General features: G+C 44.1%; 1 protein-coding gene across 3 annotated transcripts; it reads left to right on the top strand.

The window, feature by feature from the left end:
• Positions 1–1,789: 1,789 nt before the first annotated feature.
• Positions 1,790–12,314, top strand: LOC117440131 (uncharacterized). Of its 3 annotated transcripts, none has more exons than XM_034076396.2 (3): positions 1,790–1,866; positions 9,721–10,259; positions 11,043–12,314. In XM_034076396.2, exons 2-3 carry the CDS (start codon positions 9,727–9,729, stop codon positions 11,179–11,181), a joined length of 672 nt encoding a protein of 223 aa, XP_033932287.1. In that variant the 5' UTR covers positions 1,790–1,866; positions 9,721–9,726; the 3' UTR covers positions 11,182–12,314. The 3 variants fall into 3 exon arrangements, with proteins under 3 accessions (XP_033932287.1, XP_033932286.1, XP_071058062.1); XM_034076395.2 differs by lacking the exon at positions 1,790–1,866 and adding an exon at positions 1,892–1,975; XM_071201961.1 differs by lacking the exon at positions 1,790–1,866 and adding an exon at positions 4,178–4,235.
• The last annotated feature ends 265 nt before the right edge of the window (positions 12,315–12,579 follow it).

Raw genomic sequence — 12,579 nt, 5'->3', positions numbered from 1 at the left:
CAAATATATGTGAATGGAAACCAGGCTTATATCATTAGATCTCTAAATACACAGACGTCAAGATTGAGCGATAGACTGATGACTGTTAATACAGATAACAGTTAAGTGCTGAGTGAGTTGCTGATGGTCATGTGAGTTTGCACCACGTGGGTACAGTATAATCAGTGATGATTATAAAATCATCCTAAATAAGCAACCCAGAATACATATAATCATGTCTATATCAGATTATCCATGACTTGAAATGTTTAATCCTCTTCTCAGATAAATCAAATGCGCCTGACAACTGTCTATGTTGATATGCCTCAGTTGTCGATAAGAGTTTGATATAAATCATGGATCTCTCTCACGCCCTTTTGAAATTCAGCCTCTGGGGAAACATTGTTCTGCAGTAGGTTTCATGAATCATTTCAATCGTTTCTGATCGGGATTACTGGTAGCCATCAGCAGCTGTCATGGATTTGTACCTCCAAGATTAAGAATTGAATTTATTTATTTTTTCCTTGTCAGTGAACCCACCTGCCTGTGGCATTATTCCAGAAACATGTGCATTAGCGTTTCTTGCCGTTTCTGCTCTCTATTACTCTGCATTGAAGAGACAAAAACATCTGTGTAAGTAGGCGGGAGAGGAAATTAAAGTGATCCCATTTATACATGTCGTTAAAAAGCATTTGGTGGATGTAGCGTTGCGAACAAAATAAACAGATTGGTCGTTAGATGAGATGCTGTTCCAACAGATGAGAAGCTTCTCCAACCATATTGTATTCTGAATTGTAAGCATTGTCTTTTGTGGCTTTTCTGAAACCAGGGCCATTTGGCTACAGACAGGGATAGATCACGGTTATCTTAACATTACAATGGAAAGAGTGGTTTTCAAATAAAATGCAAAACTAAGAAGTTTAAAGAATCCGATTGTCGTGTCATAAAATACAAACGTTCTAAATTAAGTCAAAATTAGATCAGTTGATAACTTCATCCCCCTATTTAAATGCTCTGTGTCTTTAAGAATTCATTTTATAAGAGCAAATACAATCAAGCCATAATATCGGAGATTAAGCAACCCTGCCAACTTGACTTTACAGTGCATTGTATTGCACTGCGGTCTTCAGACTCTGGCCTGCTCACCACCCCCCGCACCAAACTGAGAACCTTCGGGGACAGAGCCTTCAGTGTGGCAGCCCCCACCCTCTGGAACGCTCTCCCTGCGGAGATTCGCAACATCCCCACACTGGACGCCTTCAAAAGGGCCCTCAAGTCCCATCTGTTCATCAAGGCTTTTGGCCCTTAAATCGATCTGTTGTTTTGTCTGTCTGACCTTTGTTTTCTTTTGTTTGTGCTTGCCCTATTCCTGTAAAGCGACCTTGGGTCCCTTGAAAGGCGCTATAGAAATCTCAGTTATTATTATTTATTATTATTATTGTTAACCCGTCACTACTGTACTCTTTCATGAGATCAGCTGGGAACATAGATGGTGTTGCACTTTTACGTTTTAAATTAAAGTACATACTTGAGACATATTTTAATGTGGCCAGTCCTAAAATCAATAGGAGATGTATATACGGCATGGCCATCAAAAGACATTTCCCCCCCATACTAAGGAACCCTCATGCTTCCTCTGTCCCCCACCAGAACCCACAGATGTGAAGTACATTACTCCCCCTTTTTCTCCCTCCCTTCAACAGCCCCTCTTTCCACTGCAAAGAAAGAAAGAAATCATTCACTTTCCGCCTTTTACCAGCATCCCCCTCCCCTAGCTCCCCCTCCCAGCAGCAGAGAGGGGCACAGAGCAGCCACACTCCACAGCCAAATCCTAATTGTGTGTGCGTGTGTCTGCATTTTTCCCCCTGACATGAAGAAGGAAACCAAGTGAGTATTTTGTGCTCTGTGCCTGTGAATGGTAGTCCTGAGCCGTTTCAATCGTTTCACTTTCATGAGAAAGTGGAGAATTTAGCTGTGAGAAATGTACTGGAGTTTGGTAAGTTTGTTTTATGGATTTATATAAACTTAGTTTGAGAGTGTAACGGGAAGCTGGGGATTTCTTACCTGACATTCTGATGGTAAAAGAAGAGAAACATGCCTTGAAATGGTTGTTTGGTTATAGAATACTGTAATTGATGTGGATAGTTGCTTTAGAGTTAAATATAAAATAAGGCGAATTACCTTTTTCTGTAGGGTACTAATGAACGGTATATGTTAATATCCATATATTTGTATATGGTGTGTATGGTGTGTATCTCTCACATTATTATGCTGCCAAGTATTTCCAAAAGACACAATAACCTATTATTGAGCTGTGTGTCATCACTGAACCTGTGTGGCCTCTGTATGGTGTACTGTCATGTTGCCAAAGAGCATGTTGTCATAACAACAGTGAGGTGGTTGAGTGTTGTGACACCTGTGAGACACACCTGTTCAGACTTGACAAGAGGGGCTACAGGGTTGAGCCGCAGCGACATCACAAAACACTCAGATTAGCTCTGCTCCAGTCAGGAAGCTGCCAGGGAGGAGTCTCAGATTCAAGGAGCACCAAGAGCTTTCCTCTGTAAATATATCACAGCCACGCAACTCTGCAAAAGACTTGATTCATCATTTCATCCTTTTCATTTTAAAGCTGCACTATTTAGTACAAAAAGAATATGGTAACTTTTATGATAATCAAATTACTTTACACATTTTTGGGACAAATTCCTAAATGTGCTTCGATATATTTTAGATACATTGAATAGCGTTTAGTTTTGGATAGTTGATCATACAAAAAAAGTTTTTCAAGACGTCAACTTGAGCTTTAGGGTATTATAGTGGTTAATTTAGGGTGAGAAGCCCTGGATTAAACAATAAATCGATTAATGAAGAAAGTAATTGTTAGTTTTAGTCCAGATTAATTCATTCTGTCAAAGTGGGATAATAATCCTGATTCTTTTTCTTATTTTATTGTCATTGTGCAGCCTACGCTTGCCGAAGTGTAGATAAATGCCACAGTCAAAGTAATATGAAAAAGTTGAGGTCCACTTGACAGCAAGATTGGAAGAATGAATATGAATTAAACCTAGTCAATCAATCAATAATCACTGGACTGCTGCTCTCTCAAGAACCATTAAATAAAAGTGCTCTAAAGATGAAAAACAAGAGCTGAAATGTCTCTTTGGTGTTTCAGCTGTTAGCGGTGAACTTCTTCCACTCTGCAGGCGAACTCCTGCTATTTTAAGCCAAAAGAAAAGTCAGCCTATAAAAAAGCCACTTCACAATGACAGATCCTTCTCAGCGAAGCCAAAGAAGGTCATTAGGGGCCTCGGAGAGTCTAACACAAACACTGCTTCAACTGAACCAGAAGACGCCAGCGTGGAAACTGTGCTGTCACTTTCTAGAGACAAAGGCCACTGCTGCTGCCAACGTGTGACACAGAGAGGAGCATGTGTGTTTCTAGTTATCAGAGACTGAGTTAATGTCACTAAATGTCCTTTGACTGGTGCCTTTTACTGCTGGGATAGTAAAGGACCACAAAGAGAATACAAGTTGTATTTTAGGATGAATTATATTTGGCTGTCATTGGGCTGAGAGTGTTGTCACTCTCTGCCATGAGGTTTTGATTTACACACACCCAAACAAGTGCAGTAAAACTTGGGAGTAATAAAAGCTTTGGACATCTAATGAGAAGACTGAGACGCCATTCAGCATTCGAGTGGTTTATGCACTCACCTTATGAAAAGCTTCATAATAAAAATCACATATAACTGTGAATCTTGATAATTAATTTCAAAGTTGGTTTAACATCAAATGTATTTTTTAAAGGTTGCATAACATTCACAAACTGTACAGTAGTGGGTCGGACGTTTCTTTTAACTGTCCCAATAACAAACCTCATTCACTCATCATGACTCTGGCAATGTAGTTAGTGACATCAATTCTATTTTAAAAGTAATGATTGACAATTGAGGCACAGCTCCTGGACTGTGTCTCTTCTTGCAGTCCGGATACTATGAAGGTTTCCGTTTTACTCTTAGTACAGCTGCTGTAACAAATGGGAGGTCCCCATTTAAAGTGATCAGAAACAGAGCGAGGGGAGGGGAGGAGAGCAGCCAACAGTTGGTTGTTTTATGGAGGCATGTGGTGTAGTGGGTTGTGCATTGGTGTTCGGATCAGGTTCAAAGCCCACTTCAGTCAGCATGTCGTTGTGTCCCTGGGCAAGACACTTCACCCCAAAGTGCTCCTCTGGGATTGTCCACAGTATTGAGTAGGTAAGTCGCTTTGGATAAAAGCGTCTAACAAGTTATGGGTTTGGGCCACACCACAACTCATCTTAAAATAAATAGATTTGACTGTGTCCGTTTTAGCAAGCATGACTGGGCTTTAATTCAGCGTAACTCAACAAACATAGCAAAGGGTGAAACCAGCGCACATTTGTACTCCAGTGATGAGAGGTTGAAATAGCTGCTGTAATAGTAAACAGCAGCTCAAACCGAAAGGTGCTCTGGCAGCAGAAAGAGTTCTGCAAGTCCTCCATCTCACAGTCCTGGCTCATGTTTTTAAATGTATTTCCAGATGCCCAGGAGAGAAAAATGAATGGCAGTCTGAAAAATGATAACGTGACACTGTTGCTGTGTGACTGTAACACATGCAGAGAGCAGGGGCACAAACTGTGAGAAAAACAAACCCCATTCATGACTAAGTCACATATGATGTGAGAAATTGTGCAAAAGCAGCGTCCTCAGTGTACTCTTAAAGATTTACAAGGTGAAAAGATGTTATGAAAGAACCCCAGACAGCCACTAGTTTCCAAAAACAACACTCCTGCAAAGGGGCTATTTCAGCTTTTACAGGACTAGCTTAACACAACGCATGCTATAGCTAAGCCAGGGCCCAACCACAGAGTATGAGACCATGTCTAATGGAAACATAACAGGCAGCTCACAACATCTTTACAGCACTGGTGTTGGAAAAATATGAAAAAGGCAAGACATTTTCCAGGAAAAACGTGTATTTTCTCCTTAAAAGCACCATTAGAGATGTCATGTTGATTTCTAGCCAAGTAAGTCATTGATATAATAATTAAAACCCTATAAACGGAATATTAAATTGTGATATTAAACATTACAGAAGATGTAAATGTTGACATTTCAATACCACTGCCAAGTCCTTCTTATATCCATTTTTTTCAATATGACTAAATCATTAAAGAAGCCTGTTTTATTGACTAAATATATATGACATTCAGACAACTTTATATAAAGTGTCAGTGATATATTATTTAAAAATCAAGAAAAAGGAATTGTAAGCTCATAAACTATACATTAGTATAAAATGATAAACACTATAATATGCAGTGTGACATTCAGAGTGTCACATTTTTGTAGTCACTTCAATATTAAAGATGAATTAGAAGCTATTTCTATATTACTGTAAGGTGCAGTGACGGCTGGGAAAGCAAACAATGAAGGAAGTTCTCATTCATAACACTCCGTTCGATGTCTCACTATGGGATGCGCCTCATCGCGGAGCAAACAGAAGCATCAATCTCATTACGCCAATCCTGATTGGCTGGTGATCTTGACGTCAGTGTCAGGGAATTCACCCCCTATAAGTAGCTTGCGCCACGACGCATGCGTCATTCAAACACCTCTTCTCGCTTCAGAGCACATCTCTATAGTAGCCGGACAAGCTTAACGGTCCACAGACTGAACCCAAATACCCATTTCGGTCGACGGGCGCTCGCCGGCTACTCCTTCTGCTTCGCAGGAAGACGGTAATACTAACGCCAGTTAGTATTAAAAATCGACCTCGCCCTTCTCTTCCCCGGAAAGTAAGGTAGGTCTGATTTTTTTAAGCTAGCAACACACCTGTTGCTAGCTCGCTCCCTCACTATCGACACCACGGTAGCGAGGAAGTTTTTTCTTTTCTCTTCTCCACGGAGGAAGAAAGGATTAAAAGAGCATACTGTCACACCAGTCAGTATTCTCCGGGAATAAAAAACCCACACCGTCCTTTTCTCCGGATTAAGGACATTGTGGTAACATCTTTTTTCTCCCATCTTACCTGTTGAGAGCGGGCCCTCTCCACGCCACGAGGCGAACAAGATGGACGCCTCTCTCCCTCACACCAGAGGAGTCAAGGACTCGGTGGCTCGACTCTGCGGCTGCGGGTTGAAGATCTCGGGCACAGACACACACCAGGTCTGCTCGTCCTGCCTCGGGCTGGAACAAGCCCGAGGCGCTATCGACAACCCCGGCTCGTGCGGACATTGTGTCCGCTTCACCTTGAAGAGCCTCCGCCGACGGCTAGCACGTCAAGCTAGCCTGTCGGAGCAGGACCCCCCCATGTCCACTGACCCGCCGGCCGGCAGTCAAGACACGGGGGCGTCCGCCGCAGAGAGTGAACCCCTCTCCGTGTCGGTCTGGGGCTCATTATCTGCGATGGCTACAGAACCGGAATCCCGGCCTGCAAGACACGCGGGAACGGGACCCCACGCTTTACCGAGCTGGGGCTCCCGGTTAGACCTCACCATGGTCTCACCCGCGGAGGATGTCCTCGAGCTGGACTACGATGAGGACGAAGAGGACGCCTTGGCGTTCCTCCTGTCCGAGTCGGATGAACAGGAAGAGGACACCTTCATGTCATCGGCTCAGACTGAAAAGCCTGGAGCGAGGGCTGCTCTCCCGGGCGATAGCACACCAGCTTCGCCCTGTCTGAGCATGGACCTGCAGGCCGTGTGTAAACGCGCTGCAGCCAGACTCGACATCCCATGGAATTCGGCCAATACTTGATTTGAGGGCTCTGAACAAATATCTAAAAAGATATAAGTTCAGAATGCTCACTCACACATCTCTGCTGCGGCTCGTGCGACAAAACGACTGGTTTACATCAGTTGACCTGAAAGATGCGTATTTTCACATCCCAGTATATTACCCACACAGGAAATATCTGAGATTCGCATTTCAGGGGATCTGTTACGAATACAGAGTACTCCCCTTCGGTCTGTCTCTCAGTCCAAGGGTGTTTGTACGATGTACGGAAGCCGCGATAGCCCCGTTAAGACAACAGGGTATTCGCCTGGCGACCTACCTGGACGACTGGCTGCTTCTCGCACAGTCGGAGCATGAGGCTGTTACGCAGGCAAATGTCCTCGTAAGGGCCTGCTCAACCTGGGTTTCATAATAAACACAGAGTGGAGGGCATGTTGTGCCCCGCGCAGACTATACTCTTCCTGGGTTTACGCCTGAACTCGGTGCCCTTTTCAGCTCGCTTGTCAGCGGAAAGAGTGAAAGCTTTCAGAGCTTGTCTCGCTCTTTACCAGCTGCGCAAACATGTTCTCTTCAGATCATGCCTGCGATTGCTGGGGCTCATGGCGTCAGCCATCCTGGTCGTACGACTGGGACGCTTACACATGAGGGAGTTTCAGCGCTGGGTGGCCGCCCTAAAACTAAAACCTAAATAAGTGATGGTTACTGTGACATGCGTAATGGCACTCGGGGCAGATCTACTGTCCAGAGGTGCACCACTTTATGCAGACTGGACTCTACATCCAAGGATTGTGAGCCAGCTGTGGGTGCGTTACGGCAGAGCCGCGGTGGATCTGTTCGCATCGAAAGACAATGCTCAGTGTCAGCTGTACTTTTCGATGTGCGATCTAAATGCACCGTTAGGCGTGGATGCACTCGCGCACGATTGGCCCCCGGGCCTTCTGTACGCGTTCCCACCCCTGGCTCTGATACCCCCAACTCTGGCCAGAGTGAGAGAGCAACGCCACATACTTATTCTGATAGCTCCGCACTGGCCAGCTATGTACTGGCTAGCGGAGATATATCAGCTGCTGTGCGGGCAGCCATGGCAGCTCCCACTATGCAGGGACATACTGTCCCAAGCGGGGGGGGAGGCGATCTTTCACCCACACCCAGAGCGCTTGGCTCTATGGGCTTGGCCCGTGAGTGGTACAATCTGAATACAGTGTGACATGAAGCTGACCCTGGCAGCTGCCAAGCGAGCCAGTGGCACTCATGCGCTATCTGTACAGTCTTCATGCACTCAGTTCGCCCCAGGGAAAACAGAGTGTGGTTGAAGCCCAACCCTGCCTTTATCTTAAGGCGGTTGGTTCAGGTACCACATTTGACATTAAGGCATCCTCCCCGCCACTGTATTCCTCCGGGGAACAGCGGCCGGATTTGCCGTGTCCAGCCCGTGCTTTACGCACGTACAGGGACAGATCAAGGGTGCTTCGTCATAATGACCAAACCCCTTGTGTCCTGGGCTAACCCTTATAAGGGCAAGCCTGTTACTAAGCAACGGCTCTCCCACTGGTTTGTGGAAGCAATTGCTTTGGGGCCCATACGAGTCAGAGTTTGCAGGCACCCTCCGGTCCGCGAGCTCTTTCGACTCAGGGTCTGGCTGCATCCTGGGCTCTGTCCAGGATGTCTCCCATCCAAGACATTGGTGCAAGCGGCGAGCTGGTCCTCGCCGCTCACTTTTGTCCGCCTTTTAACAGTCTGGACGTTCTACTCCCAGTGTGACTCAAGCAGTGCTGGGCACCTGGTTGAGTCAGAGCTCTACCTGTTAAAGTTCTGGTTGGTTTGGTGATTTTCGAGATAAGCTCGTCTGGCAATACGGGAACTACAATTTCCCATAGTGAGACATCGAACGGAGTGTTATGAATGAGAACTATAGGTTACTTACGTAACCCCAGTCCTCCGAGTAACATGAAGTGAGATGTCTCACCAGACGGTTCTCCTTGCTATGGTGAAGCGAGAAGAGGTGCTTATTTTGAATGACACATGCGTCGTGGCGCAAGCTACTTATAGGGGGTGAATTCCCTGACGCTGACGTCAAGATCACCAGCCAATCAGGATTGGCGTAATGAGATTGATGCTTCTGTTTGCTCCGCGATGAGGCGCATCCCATAGTGAGACATCTCACTTCATGTTACTCTGAGGATTGGGGTTACGTAAGTAACCTATAGTTATTAAAGGTCAGAGTTAAGTCCCATTACGCATTCGCCTTTAAAGCCAAAAGTGCACTTTATTAAATATCCATAATATTTGCATGATTTAATGAAAGCGTTTTTCAACATGAAGATGCAGAATGTTAAATAGAAAAGCAGATTACACTTTAAAGATGTGCTAATGTCCATAATAATCAGCCTGTGGTTCTTTGCATTCACAGCTCAATTGTGTCAAATTAAATGTTGATCCTTGATTACTGAGCAGAGGGAAGAGGTTTGGATTCAAAACGGACATAGTGGCCAAATGAGGGTCCACACTTAATATTCCCTCAGTGCGTCAAAGTTATGCAGACATATGGATTCTTTGGAAGATGCCTTAAAAACATGATTTTAAATGTATTTATCTAAGCATCGTGTCTTATCTGGTAAATTGATATATTGAGATATTAAGTGAAGGAACTCATTCACCACATGTATAGAATAGATTGCAGACTAGCATGTGAAAGGGAATCATACTAAAACTCTAACTTCTACATTATCTGGGCTGAACAAGGCCCATTAAATATGCATTTTACATCACTCTCATTTCCCTTTAGACATAAATCTACAGCCATATGTCAGTTGTTTCCAGTTATCATGTTAAGCTAAGCTAACTGGCTGTTTATAATTTACTGTTAAGATGTCAGAGTGGAAGCAATTGCAGGAAGTCAATTAAGTATATTTCCCAAAACCTTCTGTCTCTTCACCTGTTGATCAAGTTATGGACAGTCACTAACGTCATCTACTCTTCGCAGGTCACAATGTGGCGTTGTTGGATGCCCTTCATCTTGGCCTGGGTGTCCATGGCAACCCCGACTCTCTGCCAAAGTGGAGATTGGGGTTCAGGCTTTGACATCTTCCCGGCGTTAATGGCCACCAATGACACGTCTCAGGCAGTTGGTGATGAGCCTGTGAAGATGAGAAACAATGAAGACTGGATCACATCAGCAACTTCCTCACCACCACCACCCTCCCCCACAATGCATTATGAGCCCCAACCGGACAAATGCTCGGTCCACTTCAGCACTAGCGCCGCTGCGGCTCGGAGGCTGAAGGCCCAGAAGGAGGCGCTGGCCTACCTGCAGGCCATCCAACATGGAAACAAGGCCGTGGTGGAGAACCTGGTGCAGTTTGTGGGGGCAGAGCTGGGGGATCAGAGCTATGAAGATGTGATTAAGGAAAATGTCATCGGCATCCAAGGGGACCACAAGAGTTGCCACGAGGCGGTGGAGAAAGCGGAAGACGATATGGCAAAGCAGCTGGAGGGGGAAGTGTTGAATGCTGGGCTGCAGAAGTGAGTGCGATAAATGTGTTTTTCAAAAAGTTAAGAAGTTGATGTGCTGGGCTTCCCAAAAGGTCAAGGTTTAAATGTAAAGAGAGCGCCTTACAAAAGCCCAGTTGTTATGGCTTACTCAAGAGGTAAACAACCCCATGCTGTTAACAGAAATTGGAAAAATTGTGAGCAAAGACCTGTATTCAATTATGGCAGAGAAAGGCAATCTTTCGTCTTTTATCCGGGGATAGGCGACTGCGGTGAGGACTGCTGTTTCTTCTCGTCTTTCATAATGCACACGTCAATCACAGGAGATGAGCAATATTATTATTATTATCATGATGCAAGGCTCCTGCGTTGGGTCTCAGCTTGCAGTCTAGATTGGCGTATAGGTTTCTGTTTACTACTTTAATACTAAAGAGCATTCACGTCACTACAGATATTAGACACAGTATGGGGCACCTCTAAATTGACAATTTTTAAATGCAAAATAACCCTCTTGTCGTCTCTGTTGTGCTTTGCATTATATTTCATACGATATATCTCCTCTCCTAAAGAATCTTCCATTACACAAACAGCTTCAATAGCAACTCTGTCCTTTACATATTGTCGCTTTGGATAGGCTCCTGGTTGCTTTGGATAAAAGCATCAGCTAAATGCAATGCAGTGTAATGTCCTGGCCTTACAGTGTATTTGATGTCCTGAGCCACTCTTTTACTCTTTACCATTTCTCTCCACATCTGTCCCATTTCTTCCTCTTCCTTTCACTCCTGGTGACTTGGATTGTTTGTCTTTCCGGAGCAGAATCAGAAAAGAGTCCTCGGCTTTTGAAGACATGCACCGCGCTGCAGTGGACATCGCCAAGCAGCTGGAGATCTCATCGCAGGCCCTGCATGCTTCGTTCACCAAGCAGCTGAAAGACATTGGCAGAATTCGTCGCTAAGAACGTTTTAAGAGACTTTCTGCCCCCATGTCATCCTTCAACATGGTGAAGAGGTTTTGGTATCCTTTGTGAGACCCAAAATAATGATGAAAACGTTCCAGATTTCTATATTTTATTGAATCAAAATATATCTGCTTTACAGAGATGCAACAATGCGTCAAGATCAGCCCTCAACGGTAGGAATCAACATGGTTAAAAGATGACGGGAAAGTTCAAGGGTGGAGGAGAGCAGAGAAGGATTGTTGGGTGATAAAAACAAGTTTCCCTTTCACTCGAGTTAAAACCCCGCAACCCATAACATATTATTTTCCATCCAGGCTTTATTCATGAGGTCAAATTGTAGAAACAGTATGCGGTGCAGGTTTTAGCCAAGTTGAGTGTTTATAGCTCAAATTAGATTGGCCATCGGAGACCAAACATAATGGCTCTGTTAGTCTTTTCCAGAAACAAACTATGGGTCGGCCATCTGGTTCCAGGGCGAGGATGGAGGCCAGGATACGTTTAGGAGGACTAGTGTGTTCCAATAGACATTTTGTTTTGCAATAAAAAAAAAGGATAAAGTGCAACTAGAACTGCATCGTTATTAAGTATTGTTTTGGGTTCTTGAGAAACTATGCACAAATATGACGGACGAGCTGTTTTATCAACAATTAGACAATTCCTTACTGTGAAAAGGAAGAATTAAGCAGGAAACACACCTTCAAAAACATGATGAACTCTTTAAACAAAGCACCTCTGAATCTGTACATTGTTTAAAGGACTGTTTTTGAGATTTTACATCAGGAGGACATTATTTGTAGGTCTCTTAACTGGATTAAGATGTTACAATGTGAGAAACACACTTTTGTTGTGTATCCAGCTACATTGTGCTATACTGTCTTTAACCCTAATCATGTTTTAAATCATACAAAGGTGTAATGTGAATGTGTGAAATGTATGACAAAGGTATACCAGTAAAGATCAACAAGCAATGTATCAGTCTTGTTTTTTGTATTGCTGCCATGCGTTCACCTCTTCTACTCATATTAATAATTAGGGGGGACTTCACTTGGCATATTCATTCACCTAGTGTGCCCTCTAGCTGTCTCCTACAGAAATATCCCATGGACGTTTTAGTTGCACATGCCACTCATTTACACATTTTATAAAATAAATAAACAATTACTAACTTGGAGCAGATTTGAGTTATTGGTCAGTTATTTCCTATACATGCCAAATTCAAGGGAATCCTGTCGCGTGTGTGTGTGTGTGTGTGTGTGTGTGTGTGTGTGTGTGTGTGTGTGTGTGTGTGTGTGTGTGTGTGTGTGTGTGTGTGTGTGTGTGTGTGTGTGTGTGTGTGTGTGTGTGTGTGTGTGTGTGTGTGTGTGTGTGTGTGTGTGTGTGTGTGTGTGTGTGTGT

Source organism: Pseudochaenichthys georgianus, chromosome 24, assembly GCF_902827115.2.
Source record: "Pseudochaenichthys georgianus chromosome 24, fPseGeo1.2, whole genome shotgun sequence".
NCBI lineage: Eukaryota > Metazoa > Chordata > Actinopteri > Perciformes > Channichthyidae > Pseudochaenichthys > Pseudochaenichthys georgianus.
Note: the sequence above shows the minus strand (reverse complement) of the source record. Positions and strands in the feature narration are given on the sequence as shown.